This window comes from Rhinatrema bivittatum, chromosome 6 (genome assembly GCF_901001135.1).
Source record: "Rhinatrema bivittatum chromosome 6, aRhiBiv1.1, whole genome shotgun sequence".
NCBI lineage: Eukaryota > Metazoa > Chordata > Amphibia > Gymnophiona > Rhinatrematidae > Rhinatrema > Rhinatrema bivittatum.
The window spans coordinates 249,109,249-249,130,081 of NC_042620.1; the positions used below are offsets into that span (position 1 = coordinate 249,109,249).

The window sequence follows — 20,833 nt, forward strand, 5'->3', positions numbered from 1 at the left end:
TGGTATCTGTCGTCACTATGACCCAAGAGGGAGTCAAAAGAGGCATCCCCTTGAGAAGATGTGCCGGGAAGAACCACCATTGTATATTGGCTATGGTAGAGTCGGAAAGAGGGAGAATCTCTTGGTTCTGTTTGGACATCGGTTTCCAATGGGATAACAATGCTTTCTGTAAAGGACGTATATGAGCAAACGCCCAGGGGACGAGATCAATTGTGGAAGCCATGGTCCCTAAAACTTGCAGGTAATCCCACGCCATGGGAAGCGGTGGAGAGACAAAAGTGTTCAACTGATCGATCAGGTTGAGAGTCCGCAAGTCCGAAAGAAAAAAACTTTCCCGACCCGAGTGTTGAAAAGAGCACCAAGGAATTCCAGCTCTTGTGAGGGCCGAAGATCGCTTTTGGAGTAGTTGATTATCCAGCTGAGAGATGTGAGTAGGACTAAAAAACTCTGTTTATCGCGTGCGCACAGAGGGCAGCAGAATTGCCCCTTACCAACTAATCTAGATAAGGATGGACTAATATCCCTTCTCGTTGGAGAGCTGCCGCAACGACTACTATGATCTTGGTGAAGGTGCGGGGAGTGGTGGTGAGACCGAAGGGAAGGGCCTGGAACTGGAAGTGCTGGTCTAGGATCTGAAAGCGAAGGAATCTTTGATGTTCCCGACGGATGGGGATGTGAAAATAAGCCTCTGTCAGATCGAGGGAAGCGAGGAACTCGCTGGGCAGACCGCCACAATCACCGCACACAGGGTTTCCATCTTGAAACGGGGAACCTTGAGGGCCCGATTGACCCTTTTGAGATCCAGGATGGGGCAAAAGGAATCGTCCTTTTTGGGAACAATGAAGTAAATTGAATACTGGCCGGCACCTTGTTCTTGCACCTGTACTGGAAGGATCGCCCCCAAATCCTGAAGTCTCAACAGGGTGTGACAGACCGCAGGTCGCTTGGAACGGCCGCAAGGGGACATGATATATAGATCCAGCAGGTCTCTGGCAAACTCTAACACGTAGCCGTGTTCTATCACCTCAAGGACCCAGAGATCAGATGTGACTTTGGCCCACTCCTCGAGAAACAGAGAAAGACACCCACCTAAGTTTCGTTCGGAGGAATGGACTGGCCGAATCTCATTGGGGAGCTGATGTAGAGGTCGTGTGTTGCTGATGGCCATCCCGGAAACATCGACGGCTGCGAAAGGAATGGGACCAAGCCTGGGACCTGGAAACACCTCCCCTGGGGAAGGAGCCACAAGCCCTGGTGCTGAAACGGCGGTTCCCCCTGAAGTGAGTCAGGAAGAAAGACTGACTGTTTGGGACGGTCCTCTGGCAGTTTATGGACCTTGTTCTCACCCAAGGATTTAATAAGCTGCTCCAGGTCCTCACCAAAAAACAACTTGCCTTTGAAAGGAAGAGTGCCCAACTGAGCCTTCGAAGAAGCATCAGCAGACTAATTACGTAGCCAAAGAAGACGTCTAGCCGAGACCGCAGAAACCATAGCCTTTGCTTGGACACGAAGCAAATCATAGAGGGCATCTGCACCATAGGCTATAGCACCTTCCAAATGTTCAGCTTGCTCGGCCTCTGCAGAAGAAAGGTCCTGGGTGCTGAGTAACTGCTGTATCCACCTAAGGCTTGCCCGCTGCATGAGACTGCTGTAAATTGTCGCCCGGACTCAGAGCTAAAACCTCAAAAATGCGTTTCAAATAAAATTCAAGCTTACGTTCCTGCACATCTCGTAATGCAGTAGCGCCCACCACAGCAGTGACAGAAGAATCTACTTTAGGAGTCTTTAACATGTCCAAGTAGTCATCAGGTAGCGGGTATAGCTTATCCATAGCCCTACCAACTCTGAGCCCCGTCTCTGGGGACTCCCATTCCCTGAGGAGAAGCAAGCGGTGCATTGGATGAAATGGGAAAGTACGAGGTAACGCCCTGAGTCCTGCCAGGACCGGGTCCGTGTTTGGTGTCATTGCTGCCGCCACACAATCATCTGGTGGGGCATCAATTCCCAATTCTTGGAGAATGAAAGGAGTAAGAGGCTCCAGTTCCTCCCGTTGGAATAAGCGCAGGACCCAGGGGTCGTCGCCCTCCAGCGGGGGGACTTGAGCCGTGGTATCATTCTCCCCAACATCAGACGTGTCTAAGGGAGGCTGGGGGGTCCACCGGGAGATGGGGGGCACCCGGGACCACATAAACCCTAACCGGGCCCTGAGGGTCCAGAACAAGATCAGGGGACGGCACAGAAAAGAGAGAATGAATCTGAGGAAGGGGGAACACCTGGGGGGGGGGGGAATCCACCTTCCTCTGTAAGCTGGCCAAATAAGAATCATGCAACAAAAGGACAAATTCCGATGAAAAATGGGTCCAGGCCACAATGTTGGGGGGGGGGGCGGGGGGCGGGAGAGGTGAGGGGGGTCCGAGCCCCCCCTGAGAGCGAACCAGGCTCAAATTTGGGGGAAAAAAAAAAAAAAAATCGGATCCCCAGCCCCCGGAGAAGCAGGAAGTGTCTCATCAGAAACCCCCAAAATGGCTGCCGCTGACACGCGTTCCCGGGACGGGAACGGCTTAGAAACACGACGGGGAGTCCTTCCCAGAGGTCCAAAAGCTGGCGGTCCGGAAGAGAAGCCTTCACCCCCCCCGAAATACACCTGGAGCATTCCCCCTTACGGGAGAGTCGGGAGGCCGACTCTCCACAAGCTAAACAAGAAGATGGCCGCGGCATTGAGCAGGAAAGCGACTGCAAAGCTAATTGAAAACAGCTGAGCTGGGAGCCCCTGAGGAGCTGGGCGGGAGATTGAACCCCGCTCCCTCCTCACAAAATAAAAAACTGCTGCCTTTTTTACTTAATTTTTTTTTTTTATATATATAAAGACCAAAAAATTTGACAAGTAAAAAATATACTCTGTGAAAGCTTGGGAAAACAAAAACCAGTTTTATTCACATAAATAATTCACTGCATTTACAGAGGCAGGGGGGTATGATAATCCTCCCTGAAGCTCCACAGAGCAGCAGCAGATACAAACATGGGGAGAGGGACTGGCACCACCAGTATCACCCACACTGTCACCGGGAAGGGAACCTAGGCTGATAGAAATCAAGGGGCAAAGCCCCCCTAGGAACCCCAAGATCGAGGGAGACAGAACTGTCTGCCCAGACACAGTCAGAGAAAAACACTTTTTTTTTTTTTTTAAATTAAGAAGTAAATTAAAAGAGTACTTGCGCGAGCTTGCCCCAGAGAAGAAGAGGAAAGAAACACAGAGGGCAAGCTAAACAGGGAACCACAGGGTGAGCTGTTCCACCTGCTGGAGACAGACAAATACTGAGGGTTCCAAGGTGGGTTCCGTCCTTATATGGGCTGCCCTTAGAACTTTGGTCTGTCTCCACCTGCTGGAACGGGGGCTTAACCCATGGTCTGGACTGATCCGGGTACATACAAGGAACTGCCCATCAAAATGCTCCTGCGGCAGCTACCTCATTTTGCTGCTAGATATGTATTTGATGATGTGCCTACTGTGTTCCTACAACCCAATGGTCAGAAGACTAGATTTAGGGTGCCACCGAACCAGTGGGGTTTCCACACCCCAGACAGGAAGAAAAAGATGACCCATGGGGGGGGGGACGGGGACGGACAGAGAGAAGGGGAAAAGTAAGAAAGAAGGGAAGGAAAGAGTATGAGTGATGTGGAAGAGGCAAGTAGTAAGAGGGAAAGAGGAATGTCAGACGCAGCAGGAGCAAGATTATGGGTGGGGGTGCGAGTGTGAGAACGTGCAGGGCTGCTTAGGGTGCTACAGTTTTGGGAGTGAAACTACTACAACACACACAAGGCACGCTGTAAATCTTCAATACTGGCGAAAAACAGCACCAAAGCCTTATACTCAATCAAAAACACAATTCCTCAAACCTTGCACCTCAACAGCCGGAGACGCTGTGGGGAAACATCATCATCATAGGAATTGTTAAATAAAGTTCAACCATTTTTATATTTTTTTTTTGTTGCAGATAAAACACTTAAGAAAGATGAAAGCTTTTGAATCAAAATTACTTAGCTTATTTTTAAAGTGAGGAATACAGCCAATACCAGACACTGACAGCGTTTCGATGCGTACTCAACTGCTCTCTGCTTCAGGGGAACTCGCCATCTTGACCAAACAAATCCTTGTCTCTGCGAGACAAAAATGAGACAGTTTATTCATTGCTTCAGACTTCTCAGCAACCAATCACAATCACGCAGGATGTCACTCAAAAAGCTCTCAATGACTAATAGGGCAAAGATGCCTGATCCCCCGTCATAGGATAATGAACCAATCGATATCCTCATTCAAACCATTCGGAGCTTTTGAATTTAATTTAAAAATCCACATTTGTTCCTTCATAGATAATCTTTTTTCTTGATCGCCTACTCTAATAGATTCAGGGACATGATAAATGATGGTCCATGTAATTTGTTGAAAAGTGTGTTTCAAACTTAAACAAGCCATCAAAGGTGCAGTCACTTTCTCAGTATTGAGCCGGCTTTTATGCTCAATTAAGTGTTTCTTCAGAGGCAGAGTAGTCTGGCCAATATAAATAAGATCACAAGGGCATTTAATTAAATAAATTACAAATGAAGTGCAATCAGTATTGTAGTGTCGTTTAATTGTGATGTTAACTCTTTCTATGTGTAACTGTGTGCCTGTAATCGCCATACTGCAAAATTCACACATGCCACAAATGGAATGCCCAACAATTTCTTGATGATCCATAATAGGAAATAAAGAAGAATGCACCAAAAAATCTTTCAAATTCTTTCCTTTTGAAAAAACAAATCTTGGTTTTTCTAGCAAAATCTTGATGCATAGACAGGACATGCCAATGGTGATGAATCAATTTTACCATAATCCTTAATGCGATCAGTGAGGAACCGCAGACTGAGAATCTTTGCTATACTATGTAAGAAGGGCTTCACGATCAGAGAAGAGTGTGAAAATAAGCTCTTTTTATGATCCTTAAAGGATAAACTCATTCCAATAAATGTTCTTTTAGAATGTAAGACTGTTTAAATTAATGTAACTCAGAACATCATCTTAACCTAAAGAATTGGCCAACTAGTAACTCATTTTTCAAGGATTTTGGATGATGGCTTTGATATCTTAATAAATTATTACGATCACTAAGTTTTCTAAATACTGAAGTCTCAATGTGATTGTCCACTAAAGTAGATTGCACATCCAGAAAAGACAATTTTTTTGATCTACACATATCGTAAATGATAAATTTTGATTTTGAACATTGAGCCAATCCACAAAAGCTCTTAGGTTTAAATAATCAGAATTCCATATGAAAAATATACCATCAATGAATCCAATCCAGAGAGTGATGTGTTGAAACCATCTAGATGAATAAACAATTCTAGATTCAAATAGACCCATATATAATATTGCTGAGAAGTTTGAAGCAATGAATACATTCTCATTTTTGTCTTGCAGAAATAAGGATTTGTTTGGTCAAGATGGCGAGTTCCACTGAAGCAGAAAGCAGTTGAGTAAGCTCTCGAAATGCTGTCAGTGTCGGCTGTATTCTTCACTTAAAAATAAGCAAAGTAATTTTGATACAAGAAAAATGAAAGCATTTTGAAAGTGTTTTATCTGCAACAAAAAAATATATAAAAATTGCTGAACTTTATTTAACAATTCCTATGATGATAGTGTTTCCCTACAGCATCTCCGGCTGTTGAGGTGCAAGGTTTGAGGAATTGTGTTTTTGATGGAGTATAAGGCTATGGTGCTGTTTTTTCATCAGTATTATGACAGTTTGGGGAGTGGCACAGTAGTGGCAGGACTGCAAGAATTGCATCTTTTTTTTTTCTGTTTGCATGGGCTCAGAAAAGGAAGCTGGGTCACGTGGGCCTGCCTAGGTAGGAAGGCACAATTGCCATGGTCATAATGAGTAGTAACAGCACTGGTTTAATGTGGTCAGGAGAAAAGGGCAGCAACAGCACTGACATGCACTCCAGGAAGAATGAGGAGTCCCGTCAGCTGTGAGCACTGAAAGTGGTGTCAGAGTTTTTTTAAAAGGTTTTCCTATGAAGCTATTACTGCACTGCTCCTCACACTGATCAGACTTGTAGAAACGAATTCAAGGTTGCTGACAAAACAGAAAATGCTAAAATGTAAGCCAAAAGTCAAAGAATTGTATATTGAGTTCAGTCTTAAGTTTCATTCTTGCCTTCTGGGCTCAATTTATAAGAAAGCACATAATTTACAAGAATCCCAGCCTCATTAAAATATATATGAGATAAAATTAATGTCAATTAGGAAAATGTTATGAAAATGAGCTAGTTCATTGGTCTGTAAATTGGATTTAACCTATTGTATAAACCAGGACCTTCCCCCCCCCCCCACCCCCCGTCAGTCAGTATTTCAGGATATCCTTAATGAATATATTTATAGAGACTGCTTCAGAATTGCCTTGCAGGTAAGCTAGCACGCTCTTGGAATAATCCAATAAAAGATCTTTCCTTAAACTGCCGGTATGATCTGGTTAAATCACAACAGTGGAAGCTGCTGCCACTTATGCATTCTGGAGGGAGGAGAAGAAAAAGTGAATGCATGAGAGAATAAATGTGTGAGAGAATGTATATATGAGAAAGAGGACAACGTTTGTGTGCAGCCCCTCTTCTCCACTAATTCTCAATGTCAGGGTAATCAGAAATCAAAGAGTTCCCAAGTATGAAAAGCGGAGAATATTTTTATCTTAGTTTTTGTTAAGTGGTGTTTGATATGTCTGCTGTTTTGAAATATTTTGATTTTCAAAATGCTTTAATTTCTGAAGGATTATCTATTCATCAGTTGCTTTGAAATATTGACTCATGGTTTTTACCAATGATGGATGTGTTATAAAACAAAAATTAAGAAATGAGGAATAGTAATGTTTGTTTTTTCATTGCTGCACTGCATACAGAGTCTGGCTTCTTGCAGTTTCTAGTTCAGTTTTTGTATGTACATTTGTTTATATTTTATGGTCACTTTATTCTGTAATTGAAGGACCCTTTGTATTCTGCTCGTGTGTGTGTGTAGTGTCTGTAGGTATGTATAATTTCTGAGTAGGGATCTACAGCAGTTTAACTTGTCCCTTACAACAGGAAATACTTGTCTCACCCTCACTAAGGGATATTAGGTTAGAAATGACCAGAGAAAAAGGTTTTCTTATCTTGCATCTAGCCTATGAAATTCCCTACCATGGCTATTTGACTGGAGAAGGATTACATCAAGTTTACCAGGCCTATGACAACTGTTTGTTTACCTTTTATGAATAGTTTCTCTCTGTTTTACTGATTAGCACTTGTTTTATTATTTTATATTTACTCAATTTTATGATTACTTTTATTGTTTATTATATGTTATTGACTGCAATTTTAAGAATTATCTATATGATTTTATTTTAATTTGTAAAATATTGTGATTAAGCAAGCAAATTAATAATTCTGGTTTTCCTAATGGGAGGTTTATTGGTTTTTTGGGCTTAGCGTAATATTTGCAGTGTTGCTTTTCATAAGTAAGGTTCTGTGTGCATGCTGTCAATTAATGCTGCTTTGGTATGGGAGGTTTACTATACTGTAATTGTCTTACAATAGGCCTAATACTATAGGGTTTTTTTTGCATGGGTTTTCTGGTTGGCACCAGAAGAGTACATGTAAAGATATTCATTTTTTTTTTGCTCAGAAGACTGAAGGCCTTTATCATGTAAAATTATAAATGCATAATGTTTAACTGTATGTTATAAGGGCTGAGTGGGGGCATGCCTAGGGTACCTAATACCCTTGCACCACACACAAATCCTCATCACGGATCAGTCCAGACCATGGGTTGAGCCTCCTGTCCAGCAGATGGAGACAGACCAAAACTGAAAGGGTATCCTATATCAGGACAGAGCCTACCCTGCATCCCTTCAGTATAAACATTATCAAAGCAGATAACTATAAAGATAACCAGTAGAAGATCAAGCAAGCAACAAGAAACTCATAATTTGAACAATTCAAAGAACTCTGTATATAATCGCTTTTGCATAGATATCCATTTTCATCTAGTAGATGCTTCCGGTGCCTTAAAGCTATAAAGAAAGTCAATTACCTGTAAAGAAAGAAACTTCGAGCAGAGTGCACGGGAGGGTGTCTGGACTGATCCGTGGTACTACAGGAACGAAAATTAGCAGGTAAGAATCAAATTTTCCTTTCCCTGTACGTACCCGGATCAATCCAGACCGTGGGATGTACCAAAGCTTCCTAAACAGGATGGGACCAAGACAGTCCCGCTCAAATCACCTGCCGTCTGAAAGAGTCAAAAACTGGAGTCTGCACATCGAGGCGGTAATGACTAGCAAAGGTATGCAAAGATTTTCAAGTAGATGCCCTGCATATTTCCTGCAGAGAGACCAACTGACTCTCTGCCCAAGAAGTAGCCTGGGAATGCAAGGAGTGGGCCTTTAAGCCCTCCGGAACCGATCGGCCCTAACAGATATACGCCGACGCAATTGTCTCCTTCAACCAATGAGCAATCGTAGCCTTGTTTCCCCTATTTGGGCCACCCCATAGGACAAAGAGATGATTCGAGACTCGGAACTTGTTTGTAACCTGGAGATAATGCAGTAAAATGAGTTTTACATCCAGGTGCTGTAGATCACCACCAGACGTGCTCATATCGTCAGACGAAAAAGCAGGGAGCTCCACCGACTGATTGATGTGAAAGGAAGACACAACCTTCAGCAAGAAGGAAGGCACTGTCTTGAGGGAGACCCCTGAATCAGAAAAACATAGGAAGGGTTCCCTGCAAGACAACGCTTGGAGCTCCGACACCCTCCTGGCAGAACAAACAGCAACCAGGAAAACGGTCTTAAGCGTCAAATCCTTGAGTATAGCCCGCCTCGCAGAGAACCCAAAGCAACAAGTTAAGACTCCATGAGGGACAAGTAGCCCGGACAGGCCGATTCAAATGCTTGGCCCCCTTGAGGAAATGAACAACATCCGGATGAGCCGCCACCATGTAACCATCAATGCTGCCTAAAACAGACCAGAGGGTGGAAACCTACACCCGTAAGGAGCTGAAAGACAAACCCTTGGCGAGTCCATTCTGGAGAAACGAAAGGACCTGGGATACCGGAACCTTACGAGCCAACACTCCCAATTCAGCACATACATTCTCAAAGACTTTCCAGACCCAGATGTAAGTGAGAGAGGTAGACTGCTTACGGGTCCACAACAGGGTGGATATAACTTCTGTATCTCCCTTCTTTCTCAATCTCCGCCGTTCAAAAGCCAGGCCGCTAGAAAAAGCAAGCCGCCTGATAGAAAAATACAGGACCCTGCCAGAGAAGGCGTGGAAGATGGCAGAGGCGAAAAGGGCCATCCGTCGCAAGGTTTACCAGATCCGCGAACCATGGTCTTTGGGGCCACTCAGGTGCCATGAGAATGACGGGTCCCCGGTGAAGTTCTATTCTTCTGAGTACTTTTTCCACCAGAGGCCAAGGGGGAAACATGTACAGGAGAACATTGTGAGGCCAGGGCAGGACCAGGGCATCCACTCCTTCCGAGCCGTGCTCCCTTCTGCGGCTGAAGATTCTGGGAGCTTTTGCATTGTTCAAAGTAGCTATCAGGTCCAAGTGGGGAGGACCCTACCTGCGGATGATCAGATCCATCGCTCCCGTCTGACAAATCCCACTCGGTGGGGTCTAGACGCTGACGACTGAGGAAATCGGCTCGCACATTCTCCTTCCTCGCAATGTGGGAAGCTGCTAAGTGATCCAATAATAAGGCCAGTCTACATCAGTAAGACAAGCATTCCATAGACCTATCAAAGCAGGAAATTTTGTCATTTTCAGTGTGTTATACAGGATGGCCTATGGAAAAGTAACTGCCTCCAATGCTCTGGTATTGGAGGCAGGCTACTTTTCCATGGGCCACCCTGTATAATGTTGAAGCAAGATGCCCTAAAGGACCATAGTCATGATATATAGCTAACGGAAGCTATGTATTTAGAGGAAAGGTCTGAACCAATGCAATCACTTTCACTTTCTTCCAGCATAACCCAATCTTTATTCTTCATTACACATAGAGTCATTTCAGGACCAGCTTAGCTCCTAATCATTGCTGGTCTTGTGCTTTCCCTAAAGCCATTTTATCTCACATGTTATTTTTCTGCCCTATATCCCAACAGTTCTGGAATAAAATCTGGCATATCATTTCCCAAATATTAGACCTTCATCATCCGAAAACATATTGCATTACCCTTACTACGAGCAGTGGTATTTCCGTTGTACTTCTCTATCCCACATAGGAAGCTTTCAAACTTTTTGGCAGTCACTTTAATTAATCTTAATATTCTGGAAGAATAATTTACTTAATGAACAATATTTGGTGGAATTAAATGTGTATGTTCTATAAATATGAGAAAGCAGTTGCTGTAAAATTTCACAGATTATCCACTTGGGCAGTGGTGTGGAAACTTCTGGATCAATACTTTGCTGCTGGAATGAAAGGAGAGAAGAGTTCCAAATGAGGTTTTCTTATTGTAAAACATTTTTCCCGTCGATAGCAGGGCTGAATTAGCCATGCTGTCATGGGATCTGTCCATCAGGTCCGGGAGGCGGAGCTTGATAAAGCAGAGGTTGATTTTTGTATCCTCTGCGCCTGCGTGTGTGTGTTCCCGCGCAGGCAGATCTACTTCTCCTCAGTCTGTTTTTTCCGTGCGCGGGTTAGCACGCGGAGCAAGACTCTCCTCATGTCCAAGAGCGGGTTTAAGCGCTGCCGCTGCAACCGGGTAATGTCTGTCACAGACGGTCATGACAGGTGCTACCGGTGCCTCGGCAGCGCACATGATGTCTCCAAATGTGAATTTTGTGCAAAAATGTCCCCCAGGGCAAAAAGGCAAAGGGCCTACAGGCTCCAAGAGCTCCTCAGCATTCCGGAAGCTTCGGAAGCCCATTCTTCACCGGGACCGGTGAAGAAGGTGAAATACTCGGCACCAAAAGCTCTCTCAGATAGCCAGGTAACAGGGGAGCAGGGCCCTGCAACCCTTCATGGCTGAAAATCCTCTACTCAATCGACGTCCAGTAGAGACTCGAAACGAGGCAGATCGCCTCATAGGCGTACCGACAGTTCGCGCCAATTGACGCCAGGGCTAGGCCACAAATCACCGCGCCATACGGGAGAAACGGTGCAAGACGCGCAGGAACGGCGCCGCACAGCTCCCAAAGATTCGGCGCAGGCCTTACACGGCTCTATGGCGCCGGAGAAACAGGGACAGATATTGGCGCCGAAAGTTAAGGCCCCGAAAGATCCGTCTTCAAAAAGACTTGATCAGCCGGCGCCGAAGATCACGCCAGCGCCGAGAACCATTATGGCGCCAAAAATCTGCAAGGAGCCGAAACTACAACCGGCACCGGACAAGCACGCGCTGCACGAAGCCCGCACGGCGCCGGACGATCACGCGGCGCCGAAAAGCCGCAAGGCACCGGAGTCCCATGCGGCGCCGAGGAGACACAAAGAGCATACGGCGCCGAAAAGCCATAAGGCGCCAAAAAGTACCACGGCGCCGAGAAGCCACACGGCGCCGAAAGACCATCCGGCGCCGAGCAGCCAAAAAGAAACAAAAATTCACACGGCGCCGAAAATCCATACGCTACCGGAAAGCCAAACGGCGCCGAAACAAGTGCCGGAGCCACACACAGAAAAGGGGACACCAGCTTCTTCCAAAGATATAGACCTCTTTCCACCACAGGAGCAAACAAAGGAGCAAGCAGGATTGTTTCTAACGATACCTACTAACAGTGATCCAAAATTGTACTCCTCATCTGTAACACAGAAAGGGAGTCACAGACGCAAAAGATCGGACACCCACAGCTCCACTTCACGTAGTTCTCTACACAGGAGATCAAGTTCCTCTTCGCACAGCTCCCGGAAAGCTCATACCTCATCACATGATTCAACTTCTCTTCATGGTAAGAAAAGGAAACTGGACCCAGACCGGGACCATAGAACTCAGCATCGAAGGCATAGGGGAGTTAGCCCTTCAACGTCTAGATCATCACGGTTGTCTCGTCACAAAGACCACGACTCCCCGATATATCTCACATCCTCGCATGGTTCGCCAGGTTCGGAGTTTGGGTCGGAACGCCCAATTCATCCTCCTAGCCCTCTGAAAGATCAACAAGTGCAAGCAGCACCGAAAGTGATGTCACAGGCCACAAAAGATGCCTTTTGGCAACTATCACAATCCTTGTCCGGATTTTACGAAGCCATTCAAACGTCATTTATCCTAGACAAGGATAAAGCAGGGGCCACGCAAGAGCAGGAATCTTCGGACCCCTTCGAGGACATTGGTGAAAAACAATCTCCCCTCGCAGAACGAGCCATCTCGCTTTCACCGGCTGTTTCAGTATCACACGAACCAGAAGACTCCTTCTCTGATTCCCCTACTTCATCAACGGGGTTTCCCTCTGACCCTCCAGAAGGTCAACAGGAACCATATTCACCTCCGGAAGATCTCTCCTATCCGAAATTTTTGGAAAAGATAGGAAACATTCTGCAGCTACAAATTCAAAAAGAACCAGACCCCAGAGCTGAGACTTTAGGGCTTCTAAAAATTTTCGATGTTCCGGGAGAGCCGACCACGCTCCCACCTCACGACCTTCTCCATCGCCTACTATTGAAATCTTGGGAAACTCCTCAAACTATACAGCCGGTATCCAGGAAATCTGATATTAAATTCCGAATCAAGAAAGAAACTCCGTATGCACTGCAACAACTACCACATGAGTCAGTGGTTGTCGAGTCCGCTATGCAACGTTTTAAGAAACCAAAGATCCATACCACCTATCCACCAAATAAGGACAATAGGTATCTGGATGAAGTGGGAAGAAAGATTTACCAAAACTCGATGCTTACAACACGCATTATGCACCACCAATTTTATATGGTGCAATATTTGTATGACTGCATCCAGGCAACTAAAGGATTCCTTTCGACTGTGGGTGGGCAGACTCCTCAAACCCTGCATGATATGGAAGAATGTTCCAGACACCTGCTACGATCAGTCTATGAGGGCATGGAAACCTCCTCAAGAGCTTCAGCGACGGCCATAGCAGCTCGTAGAACGGCATGGCTTCGCTCCAGCTCCATCAGGGAGGATGTGCACGGGAAGCTAGCCAACCTCCCCTGTACAGGTGATAACCTATTTGGAGCGAAGTTACAGGAAACAGTAGGTAAACTTAAAGATGAGGCGTTGGCGGTGCAATCCCTTCACTCTCAAGCACATTATCATCCAATGAAATGAGTTTACCCATACCAACGTAGATCCACCTACGGAAGGAGACCCTTCCGTCAATATTCAGTATACCGATCTCAGGCCTACCAGGCGTATTAACCCTATCAGAGGCAACAACAACAGCAACCTCAATCTAATCTGCCCCGTAGAGGCAGGCCACGTGCGCAACAGCAATCAGCTGCTCCAAAAACCACTCAGTCTTTTTGAGCCTGCAGCCACCATCACTCCAACCATCACCGCCAGGAAGAATCCAATCCTGGGTTGCACTTTGGGAGCAAATAACATCGGATCAATGGGTATTGGACATTGTAAATCAAGGTTATCGTCTTCAATTTCAGTCCAAGCCACTTCTCCCTCACACCATAGCTGTCAGGCCGTTCCGAGACCATCCACAACTCCAAACGGAGATATTACACCTTTGTCAACAGAAGGCAATAGTGCGATTACCCTCGACCTGTTACAATCGAGGATTCTATTCCCCATATTTCCTAATTCCCAAGAAGTCGGAAGGCCTACGACCCATTCTGGATCTCAGGAAGCTCAACAAATGTCTAATAAAGGAGAAATTCAAGATGGTATCCCTGAAATCAATCCTACCCTTACTGCAACCCAACGATTGGATGTGTTCCATCGACCTGAAGGATGCGTATACTCACATTCCAATCCATCCTTCTTCTTGGCAGTACCTTTGCTTCACTTACAAGCAGCAACACTACCAATACAGAGTACTTCCCTTCGGTCTATCAGCGGCACCCAGGGTGTTTACCAAATGCATGGTAGTGGTGGTGGCTCATCTCCGACAGCAGGGTATGACAATTTTCCCTTATCTAGACGACTGGCTAGTAGTAGCGCCATCACAGGTCCGCCTTCTCTGCCAACTCAGTCAAATACTTCACTGTTTGCACCAACTAGGTTTAGTGGTAAATTTCCAGAAGTCTCACCTAACACAGACGCAACATCTACAATTTATAGGAGCGTATCTGGACACCACCCAATCCAGGGCATATCTGCCTCAGGACCGCCAAGCGCAAATGCAGAAGCTTCTCCACGATCTCTTACCGAAACCAGCCACATCGGCCAGACAAATCCTAGTCATTCTTGGCCATATGGCAGCAGCCAATTTTTTAGTGCCGAACACCAAGTTACATATGCAACGGCTACAGTGGGGACTCAAACGACAATGGAGTCAACACTCCCAACCACTCACGCAAGCGATTGCCCTTACCACAGAAATGAAGAGGGACGTAACCTGGTGGCTCCTCCCGTCCACATTAGTAAAAGGAGCTCTGTTCAGACAGCCAATGCACGACTCAAGTTTTAACAGATGCCTCACGAAAAGGCTGGGGCGCACATCTAGAGGTCCACGAGACACAGGGTCTGTGGTCACTAACAGAACAAAGGATGCAGATCAATTTACTAGAGCTTCGTGCGATTCGCAACGCTCTCCAGGCTTTTCGACACTTTCTGAAAGGACGAAGAGTCATGGTCTACACAGACAATCAGGTTGCGATGTTCTACATCAACAAACAGGGAGGCTCGGGCTCCTGGACCCTATGCAAGGAAGCGTTACTCATCTTCCAGTTTGCGCACCAGCACTGCATACATCTCCAGGCCACGTATTTGCCGGGTATAGCGAACACGAGAGCAGACAGATTGAGCAGAATCTTCCACCCATACGAGTGGTCCCTCAACAGGGAGGTGGTGCTCAGCATTTTTGCCAAATGGGGCACACCACGGATAGACTTATTTGCAACGGAACTCAATGCTCAGCTTCCAAAATTCTGTTCCATTCGTCCAAGCCAGTTCCGGATGGTACAGGATGCCTTCCTCATTCCGTGGACGTCGGGTCTGCTATACGCGTTTCCGCCCATTCCCTTGATCACCAGAACAATTCAGAAATGCATACTAGACAAGGCTCAGTTGATCCTCATTGCTCCAGCCTGGCTGAGACAACCCTGGTACAGTTACCTCCTGCACCTCTCCAGCGACACACCGATGCGACTTCCACAACGCCCAGATCTGCTATTACAGGATCAGGGAACGCTGTTACACCCACTGCATGCATCCCTACACTTAACGGCGTGGAGATTGACAGGTGGGTGCTAACGGAGCAAAACGTCTATTAATGCTCAACATATACTAATCGAGTCTAGGAAACCCTCTACCCGACGCAATTATCAATATAAATGGAAGAGGTATACTACCTGGTGTACAGCCCAACAAGTGTCACCTATGGACTGTTCGCCACAACGATTGCTGGACTACCTTCATTCCTTATTTGAAACAGGCCTAGCCACGACTTCGATTAGAGTCCACCTCAGTGCCATCGCGGCCTACCACAGGCCATATAAACAGGGCTCTATAGCAACGCACCCTTTGCTTGCTCGTTTCTTCAAAGGTCTCCTACATATCAGACCCCCCACGGCCAAACCACCGGTTCCGTGGAATATTAACATAGTATTGGAACAACTTATGCTTCCTCCGTTTGAACCTATGGAATCAGCACACATAAAATTCCTTACATGGAAGGTGATATTCCTTGTAGCAGTCACTTCAGCTAGACGAGTAAGTGAATTACAAGCGCTGGTGCACTATGAACCATACTTACAGTTTTTTCATCAAAAGGTGGTCCTTCAAACTCACCCTTCATTTTTACCGAAGGTCATTTCTACATTTCACCTTAATCAGAGTATAGAACTCCCGACGTTTTTTCCAAAACCACATACGCCGCCAAGGGAAGCTTTGCTTCACACCCTGGACTGTAAGAGGGCACTGGCGTATTACAGAAATAGGACGTCTTCTTCGACACGTCCATCACAGCTATTCCTATCTTTCGATCCTAAAGCACCAGGACAATCAGTCTCAAAACGAACCATATCCAGCTGGATAGTCCAATGTATTCAGTTCTGCTATGACAAGAGGAATGAGATTCTCTCAGGCAAGCCCAAAGCTCACCAAACTCGTGCCCTAGCAACATCTTGGGCTCATCTCAAAAATATTCAACCCATAGACATTTGTAAGGCAGCTACTTGGACTTCCTTACACACCTTTACTACACATTATTGTCTCGATCAGCAAACGTCAGCAGATGCAAGTTTAGGTCGCACAGTCCTACAATCTGCAACAGAGCATAACCGGTGATTGCCACTTCTAACATATAGTGGGGAGCTTGTGACTCCCATGACAGCATGGCTAATTCAGCCCTGCTATCGACGGGAAAAAACAAGTTTGCTTACCGTAAACGTTGTTTCCGTAGATAGCAGGATGAATTAGCCATGCTGACCCGCCCGCCACCCTGGCAATCACAGTACATCAAACACTTATACTGCTTAATCACAGACTGAGGAGAAGTAGATCTGCCTGCGCGGGAACACACACACACGCAGGCGCAGAGGATACAAAAATCAACCTCTGCTTTATCAAGCTCCGCCTCCCGGACCTGATGGACAGATCCCATGACAGCATGGCTAATTCATCCTGCTATCTACGGAAACAACGTTTACGGTAAGCAAACTTGTTTTTACCATCCTCATGTATTTTTCCTTTCTACATTCTTCTGTTGTAATTGTTTGAACCATCAAAAATGTGTGAACTGGAAAAAAAAAATCTTCTGCTCAGAGTGCAGCAGCAGCCAAAGCAAATAGAACGTTAGGAATTACAAGGAAAGGAATAGAAAATAAAACAGAGATCAATGTCTCTGTATTGCTCCATGAGGTGACCTCATCTTCAATATTGTGTGTTCTGTCACCACATCTCAAACGAGATATAGCAGAATTAGAAAATATATAGAGAAGGACATCCAAAAAGATAAAGGGATGGAACAATTCCCCCTTGAGGAAAGGATGAAGAGGTTAGGATTCTTCATCTTGGAGAACAGATGGCAGAGGGTAGATATGGGTGGGGGGGGGGGGGGAGGAGGAATCCAAAATAATGCGTAGGGTGGAACAAGTAAACATTAAATTGGTGGTTTACTCTTTCAAAGATTACAAAGACTAGGGCGCACACAATGAAGTTATTAGGTGATGCATTTAAAACTAATAAGATAAAATATTTCTTTTACTCAACACATAATTAAGCTCTGAAATTAGTTGCTAGAGGATGTGGTGAAAGATTAGTGCAGCTGCATTTACAGAAAAGATTTGGACAAGTTCCTGGAGGAAAAGTCCATAAATCATTAAGGCAGAGTTGCAGAAATCACTTATCCTGGGATAAGCAGCATGAAATCTACCTGCCCGGTACTTGTGACCTGAATCAGTCCCAGTTGGAAATAGGATACTGGACTTGATGAACCTTTGGTCTGACCCAGTATGGCAAATTGTACAAGTAATTTATGATAACAGTCTCACTCAGCAATGGCTGCTTGCTGCTTGTCAGTTCAACATGTGCAGATTTCTGGCTTTTGTACTTCAAATTCAGACTTTGAATTCATGATGAGTCTATTAAATTTTAGGTATGAGAAAAGCAGTGTAAAATGCATTCTGACACTATTCAGCATCAATATTATCTTGTTCAAGCAACTTGGGCTGTGGAGGTAAGTGGCATAAGTGGAGAGAGAGAAGAGTGTCAACCTGGACTCATCTTCCTTGATCAGGGAGGAACAAAACAGTTCCCTGGTGAAGGAACCCAGCCACTTGTTAGGCTCTACTGTGAGGCTTCCTGCAGAGTTCTTTTGCATCACTGAAAGAGCAGAAAATTCCCAGGAATTGTGAAAGCAGCTCAGTACAGTAATAGCTGTCCTGCAGCATCTGTTCAAATGCCAGGTGTCAGAAAGAAAACCACTAGTTTAAGAATAAACGTTTCTTTAATCCTGTGAATTATAAAAGAAAATAAACTTCTGGGATTGAACCCTATTTTATGCATGCTCTGTGCATTTATGTTGGCCCAGATATATAGAAGGTCATAGATTTAACAATACACAATGACAGCCAACATCAACCATCTTCCAATTAAAAAGCACCAAGATTCTGTATAGCATAGCTGCCAAGTCTCTGCAGTTCCCATATGTGATGATCCCCACACCAATAAAAAGAGCTACCTCTCCTTCCTGTCCTCACTGTTTAATCCCAATGCATCCCTTCAGCACCACACTTCAGTCAGTGACCCATCATTACCTCATCGAGCACAGCATGACATATGGCATCGATGGCCCGGCGAGGGCTGTAGCAGGTTGAGACAGCTACCTGACCCAGTGATCCTTCAATGTGGACCACTGCAAAATAAATTAGTAGTATTTATAACAAAAAGTCTGAAAGTTAAACAGCCAAAGAGATACTGCAAGTACAAACTTCCTCCCTCCTCTGGACAGTGTGTGTCATTTCGGTACCCAGTGAAATGGACAATCCTTTGAGAAATCTCACTGCTTCAGTTAGCAGCCTCTCTCATTCCTGCCCCTCTTCCTTTGGGAAGCTAATATTGCTACCATAAAAGCATTTAATTTTCAAAGGAAAACAGGGTAAATGACTATTTACCCAAGTGAATTGCCCAGGATGGAAGCTGCTCCCCTCAGAAGTAGCTAAAAATACATGTGGAATTTTGCAACACATGTGTCTAGGTCAGGAAGCATAAACAGCATGTGTATACTTGCATTCTTACATCATACATATGCTAATTGCACCCTGCGTTCCAACTCCTCCTGGAAAACTGCCGAAGACCGGACTGACAGAGGAGGGGGAAGGCATTACCAGATCTCCCTCAGAGCCCCAAGGGAGATTGATACCCGGCACCAGTGTGGAATGCCTGGGACTCCCGGATTCGATGGAGAGCATTGGCTCCTCTCCATGGGGTCACTTTGGGAGCATCACGGCAGGCTGGCGCCAAGCCGAGCCCGGTACCCCTGCAGAGTCTGAGACTAGTGGTAATGTTTCCTGGACTTCTCACGGTGCTCAGCCTGGCCTTTTTCCAGCACCAAGAGAAAGGCAACAATGCAGACATCCTGGAGAGTGAAGAGGCTGACGACGGCCAATCCCCAGTGACTCTATAGAGGGCCCCGGTGGAAGAGTGGACAGCGAAGGCACAGTGATCATCAGTTCCCCTCGGCTTTTTGGTGTCGACACCGGAGTCGATCATTCGGACATCTGCGACCTGACAAGTTTCTTCATTTTGTTCAGGTGGGTGCACCAACCCTTGGGGAGTCATCTAGGTCGCAAAACAGACACCCCCCGAACATCATGCAATGTCCCCAGGCAGAGGATACACACCTCATGCGGATCCGTGAGAGAAACATGATCCCGGAGCACTGGGGACACAGACGAAAACCCGATGCTGCCATTACAAGAAAAAAAAAAACGAGCGAGTGGTCTATGACCAGAGGGCACAGAGGGAGACACCACTGGGAATTGACCGCACAGAAGGGAGAAAAACTTACTGCGCCGCCCAACTAAGCCAGGGGAATGGAAAGGGACCCAGTGCAGGAAAGACAACAAAATCAGCTGGGAAAAAGCTTTCCAATATCCAAAATGAGCATGAGCTCCACAAAAGCGAGACGATAGTTCATGGAAACAGAAGAGACTGGAGAGGGACCTTGCGTGGACAGTGGCTTGCTGGGCATGCTCAGTGTGCCAGTCAAAGTCTCTAGAAACTTTGACATAAGTTTTCTGTACTGAGCTCCATGTCACCCATGTGTGAGGACTATCATACTGCTTGTCCAAGGAGAAAGGAGCCTTCCAACCTTCTGCTTGCTGTCCTGGCTGTTTATATTTTTTTTAAACTTTGCTCCCTACAAACAAACACAGCTGCAAAAGAAGGGTTTAGTGTTGTTTTAAACTCCCAGAGAGAAGGAAACTAAGAGGCTTAAGGATAGGTTGGGGGAGGGAAAGAAGGAGAAGGGAAATACTACCAAATAAATAGTCACCCTTTCCAGAAATTGAAAGCAGTGATGGATTTATGATTTTGGTGCTTCTAGGCACTTTTGGTGCTTTCACACACCCCCTGTAAGGATTTGTTACAAGGTAGCAGAAGGCTGATTTCTGCTGATGGAGATTCAGCAAAACTGGAAGACAGCAAATCTTAGCCAGCCTGTTGCCCCTAAATGTTTGCTGTCCTAGGCACAAGTATAAATGGGTATCTACTGACAAATCCAGGGCTAACTGGAAGCCCTCTGGGCCAGGGCCCTGCTTGACCGAGGGAGGGAGTATGCAACTTTCACCTCAGGTGCTGCCCCATCTACAATAAACACTTCGCCTGGCCAAGAAGATCTCAGAACATGGCATGCGATGCTTCTATTATCTGCTAAAGAGACAGAATATTGGCAGGCTAAGGTCAGCAAAGCTGTTAGCATCTGTCTCCATCTGTTGGTTGATGGCCATAACATGTGTCTGGACTGGTCTGGCTGGCTGAAGAGGAAGCCAGTTCACAGTTGCCAGTCCCTCTTACACAATGGCTAACTGCCATTATAATTTTATTGTAAATCAATATGTGAAAAGTAATATAATCAAAACTATTAAACTGTAAGCACCGAGAAACTTTACAAATCATAAATCACTACTACACAAAAAATTTCAGTCTGCATATTAATAATATGTAACAGAAAAAAAAGGTTAAAGT

The 20,833-nt window shown here is 45.6% G+C and overlaps 1 protein-coding gene across 5 annotated transcripts in view; it reads right to left on the reverse strand.

Annotated features, from left to right (window-relative positions):
• The window catches only part of PATL2 (PAT1 homolog 2), a 197,933-nt gene that overhangs the window by 102,445 nt on the left and 74,655 nt on the right, over positions 1–20,833 (reverse strand). For all 5 annotated transcript variants that reach the window (XM_029606759.1, XM_029606760.1, XM_029606756.1 and 2 more), the window contains one exon: positions 18,403–18,500. In XM_029606759.1, coding sequence (XP_029462619.1) covers positions 18,403–18,500 — 98 coding nt within the window. The remainder of the gene's footprint in view (positions 1–18,402; positions 18,501–20,833) is intronic.